General features: G+C 39.3%; 1 protein-coding gene across 1 annotated transcript in view; it reads right to left on the bottom strand.

Annotated features, from left to right (window-relative positions):
* The window catches only part of PRKAR2B (protein kinase cAMP-dependent type II regulatory subunit beta), a 103,478-nt gene that overhangs the window by 9,620 nt on the left and 83,836 nt on the right, over positions 1-10,022 (bottom strand). The window contains exons 5-7 of the mRNA XM_086696943.1: positions 9,103-9,209; positions 5,953-6,106; positions 1,043-1,144 (exon numbers count right to left, since the gene is read on the bottom strand). Of these exons, the coding sequence (XP_086553069.1) occupies positions 1,043-1,144; positions 5,953-6,106; positions 9,103-9,209 (363 nt within the window). The remainder of the gene's footprint in view (positions 1-1,042; positions 1,145-5,952; positions 6,107-9,102; positions 9,210-10,022) is intronic.

Raw genomic sequence — 10,022 nt, 5'->3', positions numbered from 1 at the left:
AACATATAGGCAGTATTTACAGCCAGGGGATACGACAAGCTCACTAAGTGCGTAAGTGTAGCCGGAAAACAGAAGAGACCCTGGAATGCCAATGTGAAGAGGAAGGAGAAGAGGAGTAAACAGCAGAGTTGACTGGGAAGGAGAGGCCAGGGAGGACACACCGTTTTGACAAGCTGTCCCTGTAAAGGCACAACTAGTGCTACTGCCTACATTTATATATTATTTTCAGTCTGCTTTTATTTTTTTTAGTTTTTATTGAAATTCCAGTTAGTTAACATGTAGCGTAATATTTGTTTCAGGTGCACAATACAGTGATTCAACACTTCCAGACAATACTCGGTGCTCATCACAAGTGTCCTCCTTAACCCCTGTCACCTATTTTTACCCATACCCCACCCTCTGGTAACTATCGGCTTGTTCTCAACTATATAGTTAAGAGTATGTTTCTTGGTTTCTCTCTCTCTTTACTTCCCCCCACTGCTCATTTGTTTTGTTTCTTAAATTCCACATGAGAGAAATCATATGCTATTTGTCTTTCTCTGATATATTTCACTTAGCATTATACTCTAGCTCCATCCACATCGTTGCAAATGGCAAGATTTCATTCTTTTTTGTGGCTGAATAATATTCCATTGTATATGTCCCACACTTCTATATCCATTCATCAGTGGATGGACACATGGGCTGTTTCCATAATTTGGTTATTGTAGATAAAGCTGCTTTAAACACTGGGATGTATGTAACCCTTTGAATAAGTATTTTTGTTTTCTTTGGGTAAATACTTATTAGGTCTGCTTTTAGATAAAACCCACATATAAATATGTTATAGATACTCACAGAAGTCTATTACTTGTAAAACTAAGCAAAATAAAACAAATGCAGTCATAGGTAGTAAAAGAAATACCAAGTTATACAATCACCACAATTTAATTCTTTCAACTAAAAATGTGGATACATTTTTATTCAAAGAACCTTTTCTATGGAACAAAATATTCCAAACATTTTAAAGCAAAATAAAACAAAAGCATATACATATACTTACTTCCAAAGATTTAAGGAATGGCAGTGACTCGATAAAGCTTTCATACATTTTTCTCTTTTTGGCATTATTTTTTACAATTATTCTCCTGAAGGTTACCCTGTCCTAAAGGCAGAACAGCAGATACAAATACAGTTACAAGACAGATTTTATTAGGAAAAAAGTTTGAAGAGGTAGTTTCATTCTATTCCGTATAAGGAACAAACAATATCTGAAGACTTTGAAATAAAAGATTACCATTATTATCCTTTGCAGATTTTTTATTTCTTCAACCATAAAATATACACCCATATAAAATATTACTTTCATTTTTTTAAAGGAAACATGAGTTTCCTTTAATTCAGAACAGATCTGGTCAACGTGTAATTGGGACAACCCACAAGGTGGCACTATTGCACCATTTAAAAAAAGGCAATAGGCCCATCTTGGTTTTCCTCCAAGCTTTATCGAGATCCAAACGATCTATAATACTGCGTAAGTTTAAGGTATATAACTTGTTGATCTGATACACTTATATACCTTGTGAAATGATTACCACAGAGTTAGTTAACACCACCTCACATAATAATTACCCTTTTCTTTTTTGTAAGGAGCACATTTAAGACTTCTCTTAGCAACAATACAATGTTGTTAACCATAATTATCATGCTGTTCATTCAATCCCCAGAACTCATTCACCTTGTAACTGCAAATCTGTACCCTTTGATCAACACCCCCCCCCCCACCCCATCGCTAGAAGCCACCACTGTGTGTCTCTGAGTTCAGGATAGCACAAGTTCTTTTACTGTGGATGACAGCCCAAGAGTGTCACAAAATCGTTTCAGTGGAACATACCAGCATTTTTTTAAATTGAGGTATAAGTGACCTATAAAACTGAATTTGTTTAGGGAGTACAATACAATGATTGGTATTCATATATATTGAGAAATGATCACAGTAAGTCTAGTTAACTTTCATCACCATACATAGTTACAAATTCTTTTTTTCTAGTAGAGAACTTTTAAGATCTACCCTCTTAGCAACTTTCAAATATACAATGCAGTATTATGAACTACAGTGGCCATGGTGTACAGGACATCCCAGGTTGTATGAATTTTATAACTGGAAGTTGTACCTTTTGACCCCCTTCATCCATGACCAGCATTTTTATAAAAAATAAAGAACAGAAAATCTCAGCATGCACATCTTTTAGTAAAGTGTTATTTAGGGATTTATTTCAATTATACACAAAGACACACATACACATGCACTGGTTGTGAGATTTCCTAATGTGTTTCTTGATGTGGGCTGCAGAAAAAAAAATACATGAAAAACACTATTAGAAATTTTTTTTTAATGTTTGTTTATTTTTGAGAGAGAGAGAGAGAGAGAGACTGGAAGAGGGGCAGAGAGAGAGGGAGACACAGAATCTGAAGCAGGATCCAGGCTCTGAGCTGTCAGCACAGAGCCCGACATGGGCCTGAAACCAACAAACTGTGAGATCATGACCTGTGAGATCATGAGAGTCAGACACTTAACCAACTGAGCCATCCAGGCACCCCCAAAATTTTTTTAATCATAAGGCAACTATGAGACCTTAAAAAATCATGTATGCTAGGTTGTCATATCCACAGTGTGTCAGAGTTTTTCTTTTTTAAAAAAATGTGCACAGAGAAACTATGACTTTCTTGACTGTCAGAGCTGAATGCCAGTGTTTATCATTCTCAGGGCCCTAAAACGTTCCTCTGTTTACACTATTTAACCTCAAAGATACAGAACTCAATTAAGGAACTAGGGAAAATTTTAAAGATGATAAACAGCTCAAAAAATGGTTTTCCTACAAACTACTTTGAAAAATTTCTACAAAACATTATTCATAATAGTTCATAGTAAAGAGTCCCCATAATTAGTCATTCACTGATAATCAATTACACCATTTTAATATAAAATAAAATGGAGTTATGTTCATTAATTATTAAATTACTGCACTGACATAGGCTGAATTTAATTGAACTGGTAGGATGGGAAAAAATGCGAGTGTGGAGGGCATAAGTCTCTAGGAAAGCAAAGCAAACATCCTGTTCCCCCATTTAGTTTATTACAATTTTACAAGAGCTGTAATTTGGAGCTGCAATCCTAATAACTTTTTTTAAAAGAGAAAAATTTGCAAGGTAATTAGTAAATTTACTAAAATAATTTCCAAGCTTGGGTCTGCATGAGAATCAGCTCTAGCGTTAACAACAACAACAACAACAACAACAACAACAACAACAACAACAAAGGTTTCTCAGATCCCAGACTTGAATGACTCAAACAGTGTCTGCACGTAGGGCCCAATAATCTACAGTTCATAAAAGCTCCCCAAGTGCTTCTGATACATAATCAGTTTGGGAACCGACTGCAACACTGTTTAATGGACAGAGTTAATTGCAAAACAGAGAAGACTAGAAATAGTTTAGTGATTTAGAGACGAACCACAAAGTAGTGTACATCTCGGGAAAAATTTTATTCGTGGCCCACCTCTTCACACCCACTGTGACATATAATTAAAATCCAGAAATGCCCACTTCAAAAGTTTTCACCCTAGCCACACCAATCATGGCCTCCCGAATCATGGGCAGGGTCATGCAAATCAGTTAATCCCCTAAGGCGAAGAGTCCTATTTACAAAGTCAGACGAGTCCACAAAGGACTTTTCTCTTGGGATGTGCTTATCTTTATACCTGCACATATATGGCAGAGTTCCAATCCGTTGGCCTTAAAAGAAAAGTATCTTTTCTACTCGACTTTTTCTGAAAAGGGGCTAGTTTGATAAGTTGCTCTTCAAAAACCAGGTTTGAAACATTAAGTGATATGTTCACTATCCTAATCTTTAAAAAGTCACTGTGGGGGCGCCTGGGTGGCGCAGTCGGTTAAGCGTCCGACTTCAACCAGGTCACGATCTCACGGTCCGTGAGTTCGAGCCCCGCGTCGGGCTCTGGGCTGATGGCTCAGAGCCTGGAGCCTGTTTCTGATTCTGTGTCTCCCTCTCTCTCTACCCCTCGCCCGTTCATGCTCTGTCTCTCTCTGTCCCAAAAATAAATAAACGTTGAAAAAAAAATTTAAAAAAAAAAAAGTCACTGTGGTCATGCATATACCCAAAGGTGACCATCACAAACTGCCCACTTTACTAACATCTATAGATGAGTAAAAATCTCTGAAAATGCTTGATCCTTCTTGATGGCCTGAGTATCACACACTGGGAAATGCTGGACCTCCATACGTAGTTTAAGGTGCACCAGGACACTTAACCGACGGAGCCTTCCAGGTGCCCCTGGAATAAATACATTTTTAACTGGTGCCTTCCTTAATGAAACAGCTCACAGCAGACTGTGGGTTCAGCCCACCATTCTGATGACAGGCAAACACTTCCTATGGACCTAGGCTGGTCTGGTCAAGAGTTTCTACTTAGCTGGCTTTGGGTGTTCAAATCTTTAATAGTCCCTGAAACACTTCAGATGACAATGAGTTTCCTCCTGTGTGAAACAATTCCCATTTTTCTTGTACATCTGAAAATGAGACCCATCACATCTTTACTATGTAAACAATAATTGCCTGATTCTCAGAAGAGGAAATACAGTATGTATTGTTTCTTTGAGCAAGAGATTTTTATCAGCTGAATTTGCTTCACAGTTAAATGCTGAGACGTCACCGAGTAATGTGCTACTTCTGTAAAACTATAGTCCTTGGGAACCAGATCCTAACAGACTTCCAATTTCTCAACCTCTCTTCCTTCCACAAAAGGATTCCTGAGCGAATATATCTGTGTTGAAACTACAGGGTGGGCTGTTTTCAACAATTTAAAAAGAAAATACAAGTATCACAAACATGCCCTTAAATCAGCACTACTTAAATAGTGTGTTCTGGGCACAGCAGCACTGGGGTGCCCTGGGAGCTTATGAGTAACACAAAATCACAGGCCTCATTCCAGACCTAGTGAACCAGAATCTACATTTTAACTATGTTCCCAGGTAAGCACACTGGAGTCTGAGAAGCACCATCTTAAACAGTCTTCTAGAATCGGCTACTCTGCACCCTGATACCACGTATGAAAAGACCCTCCCTTCCCACCTCACCCAAGTGTCTTTAAACTGACTTTTAAGCCTTATACAAATATCACTATTAACAAATTCATTTTAAAAGCCCAGGACCCAACTCTACAGAGTCTAATTAAATTAGTCTATGGTGGGGCCTCAGCAAGGATTTGTTTTAACCACCCCCCGGCCCCCGCCTCCTGCAAAGTAATTCTCATGTGTGTGAGAAGCACTGACATCAAGTACTCTCTCTCTACCCAGCTGCTTTTCAATGCCAAGTTGTTACCAATTTATAGCACACCAAGAGAATCTGTTTATGGAGGATTCTCAAATGCTCTCAGGCACCAGAGTCACATGGTGGGTTTGCTCAAGCACGGATCACTGGGCCCCATCTCCAGAGCTTCTGAGTCAGTGGGCCCAAACTGGTAAGTGGGACCCCCCAGAATTTGCATTTCTAGCAAGTACCCAAGTGATACAGATGCTACTGGGCGGGGGGGGGGGGGCACACTTTGGGAAGCACAGATAATATAACACCACAGAAAGCTATCTGAGAACACAACACTGAAGGCTCTGTGCATTTGCCTGGGTGGCTGGTTTTTAAGAGCATTTTGGATCTGAGTATCCTTCCCAGGGCCAGGAGGCTACGCTCCTGACTTGATCAGGGAAAGAACGTGAAGATTTAACTCAGCACAGTCTCAGCACAGACCCAACAGTTCAGCATCCACTATATAACAAATACCCTGATGGCTGATGAGGATGGCAAAGAAATCCAGCTATTAGAACTAAAATAATTCCATCTACCTGGCTTCCATCATAACAACATTGACAAATAACATCGTGGTCACGTAAATATTTCACTCACCAAACCCCACAGAGCACCCGGAGAGGTAGCAGTGATCGTAGCTGCTCTGGGCGTATTGTACATTAAGGCCAGTTCACCGAAACTCCCACGATTGTCGTAGTTACCAACACACCTTCCGACACCATCGCATTTCACATAAATATCAAACGTTCCTCTGTTGGACATATGAAAAGTAAGAGGTAAAAAGAATTCAAGCAAAATCTCATCACTATCAAACATAATTTCAGAGAAGAGCCCTGTGCAAGAAAAATCCCATTTCCAGCTTCCCTTTCTCCTCTGTTGGTTGACAAGGAATAAAAGGGCATCAGTATGTGCCAGAGACAACATCTGTGCCAGACAAGCAGGAAGACACCATCACCTAGATGAGGGTAAGGACCATACATGGGTCTGTGGTGGAAAAAGAGACTAAACAATAAAAGTTTACAATAATAAAATAAATGATGAAAATAGAAGACTACAACCAAATAGTGTATGTGTAGGCATCCTTCTGAAGGAATGTATATGAAACAAAGCTGTCTGTATTTATCTCTGAGCATTAAGAATAGTGAAAGATTCTAGAATGTTCACTACCTAATTAAAGAGGTTCTGTCTCCCACATGAACATGTATTACTTCTGAAATGAGAGGAAAATACTTTTCTTTTTTAAAATGTTGATTTATTTTGAGGGGGGCAGGCAGGGGGTGGTGGGCAGAGAGAAACTCCCAAGCAGGCTCTGCACTGTCAGCATGGAGCCCGACGCCGGGCTCGAACTCACAAACCGTGAGATCGTGACCTGAGCTGAAATCAAGAATCAGACACTCAACCAACTGAGCCACCCATGCGGCCCAGAAGAAAATAACTTTAAAAAAAAACATACAGCTCTAACAATTTGGTCAGCACCATTGTACAACACTTACAAGGGTCCTTTATAATCTAAGGGGGGGCCAGCAAAGCATGGCCCACAGACTGGCTGCCTGCTTTCATGAATCAAGTTTTACTGGAACACAGACGCACGGGTTTGTTTATGGCTTACTGATCGCTGATATGTACTGCCACAACAGAGCTGAGTAGTTGTGACGGAGACCACATGGCCTACAAAGCCTAAAAAATTTACTAGAGCTCTTTACATCACTTGGCCCTTTATTGTAGACTGACACCCCAATCTAAAGCAAAAAGTGGTAGAAATTCAGACTATCTGATTCTGGTCTTTCTGTAGGTCTTTTTATTCTGTGCTTATCTTTTATTTGGGTTCTTATTCTAGGCAAGTAACACTCAGTCTGCATGGCACTGTGCTACATATTTGACAGATCCTCTCTCTATATAACTGCATTCTTCTTGTGGAGGACTGTCTTTCCACACACTGTATTTTATCAGAGAACATGGCTTCAAGGCTGGCCGAAACACCAGGAGGGCAGCTGGCAGAAGTTCTTTGCCTTTATCGTGTTGGTTAAACCCTTAACAAAAACAGAGAGAGCTTTGAAGATTAGAAAAGGATTATGAATGATAAGGATACAACAAAAGCAAAAACAAAAAAACGTTAGAAACTAGACAAAGATACTAATAAGAGAATAACTGGCTTGTATATTCATGGACAGAATGGCTTTTCAAGGATACCTTCTAAAATTTGTTTCATGACTGTTTTTCAAGTACAGATTACTTCTTCTCTTGGCACTATCTACACTTGCACTAAACACGTTCTCTACATTTCCTCCTTTGAACAGAATAAAATACACAACAAATGTGCTGATGAGAAGTAAAATAACTATCAGTCACCTGCGATCACGTCAGTCTATAATCTGTACTGCCTTTTCATATAGATTTCTTCCCTGATAACATGAGGGGTCAGGAAGTGTGAAGCCGTGGAAAGACCACAAACAGTGGCCAAGAGACCTGGATGCTGGGCTGGCTGACTTTAACTGACTACCGTCACTTCCCTGTGCCTGGGAGTTTTCACCTGACAAATGGGTGATGAGGAGCTAACCAAAAAGGGAAATGTAAGGGAGTTTTTAACCACATTTGGGTTTCTCATATACCCCTACAGTTAAATACACTTTAAAAGCTGAGGGAATTTCTGAGGTGTTTCACTGATGACGGCTGTTAATGACATGAAGATCAAGACTTTAATTTACGTATGGGATAAATGGGTCTGTTCTAAAATCGGAGAGCTCACCCTAGCCCTGGCTACCATCTTGCCAACAGCTCTACACGTCACTGAGGCATTAGGGATGAGGGAATGGAGGAGTCAGCGAGCACCCTCGATGCGGAGAGCATGCTCGATCACTGATGTAGGAGGGCCAAGTCAAGAAACGAGGCCTGTGCAGACACATGGCTGCGATTTTCTGCAAGGTTCTGAGTTGAACACAACTCTACTCAGAGCAACAAATATAACCCAATGAACCAGCAGGGAGAAGTCCTGTGTTGCACCTGGAATGGGAAGGGCAGGGGATGCCAATGGTCTCATAAACACTTTATCATCGCTTTCCAAAAGCGAAGACCTAAACACTCAGTTCAGACTGCTCCGCCATTAACAGTTTAGGGCTCTTACCTAATTGTCACTTAAAGCACATGGTTCGCTGATCAAGTAAAGCACCACTTAAGTTTTCTGAAATTACATTTTCAGTACGAACACATGCCTTCTCACTGAAATAAAATAATTTCTCTACAGTGCTTTAAAATCACTTCTCTATAATGCTTTTAATGCACAAGAATGCAGAACAATTTCTGGAAAGAGCATAAACTACTCTCTCCTATCATGGGCGTGTTTTACTTTAGAGTTCATTAAAAAAAAAAAAGAACCTTTTAAAAAACATAACAGAGGTTGAGTTATAGGATTCGACACCCCCAAGGCCGTGCTCTGCTTCCGTCCTAACTATAACAGGCGTCCTCTCCAGCAGAAGTTAATAAATGAGGTAGCTCGCAGGAAATGACTGGGATTTATAGATTTCACAAACCAATTATCATCAGTTCTTCTATAAACTATGCCTTCTTCCGTGCTCTAAGGTGATTTCACCACACGCATTCACAGCAGGTTTCTGGTGCCTGTTATGTAGTACTAAGAATAAAGAGGTAACAGCAACGATCAAATATTAATTTGCCAGTCATTAGGAGAACCGCTGAGATTTTACACGAGAGGTTCATTACATTGCATCAGTGAAGTTACGCGAGACTTACCGATCGATCACGTAGAAGTTGTCACCATCATCGCCTTGATCAATTACATGCTCCCCTTCTTTGACCAATTTTTCAAACATGGCATCTAACACTTGAGACATCTGCTCCTATTTTTTTTTAAAGAAAAGATACAATCCTTATGTTTATCTGTAATATGTTCTCTTGGCTAACCATAATCAGCTTTATATTTCTGTGAACAAGCTCAAAGAAATCGAAATGCCATCACTGCCACTAAGTGTTACAAAACACACACACACACACACACACACACACACACACATACAGTCCTCCTTACCACATACAAATAAGAAAATTATATATTTCCTCTTATATTCAGTGCCTGAATGAAAGTAATTATAATTGGCTACCTCAGAATATTTCAGTGCAAAGATCACTAATATACTGAAAAATGAAACACCAAACCACCATATACCTTAAATGTGAAATATAATCTGGGCAATTAAAATACCTAGGTTAGTAAAGAACTATTGCAAATGTCTTTCCAAGATCCTTGTTTTTAAAACTTCCCTATATTAGTCATCACTAGAATTTATATAGAGATTACCTAAATAACTTACTGAATTCAAATTCTAACTCCAATCCTTTTTGGTTTAGCACCAAAACCAAAATAGAACGGAACAGAAAAACAACAAAAGCAAAACCAAAAATGACTGTGGCAAATTTTTTATCACTCTTCTTTGTCACTAAGGTTCTCCTCAAGAAACAACCTTTCGCCTCGCTAGGACAGATTTATTAAAACGGAAGCCAGAAACCTCAAACTATTCTTCAACAACTATTAAAACTATATAAAATTTTTATTCTGCTAAAGCATGGTTGACAAGGCTTAAGGATAAACTTCAGCTAGTGAGAATAAACTAGGTGAAGAAATCTTTCCTCAGAATACAGGAATAATTTGAAGA

This window comes from Puma concolor, chromosome A2 (assembly GCF_028749965.1).
Source record: "Puma concolor isolate L17-30 chromosome A2, mPumCon1.1.hap2, whole genome shotgun sequence".
Taxonomy (NCBI): Eukaryota; Metazoa; Chordata; class Mammalia; order Carnivora; family Felidae; genus Puma; species Puma concolor.
This window is presented reverse-complemented; position numbering and strand designations above follow the sequence as displayed.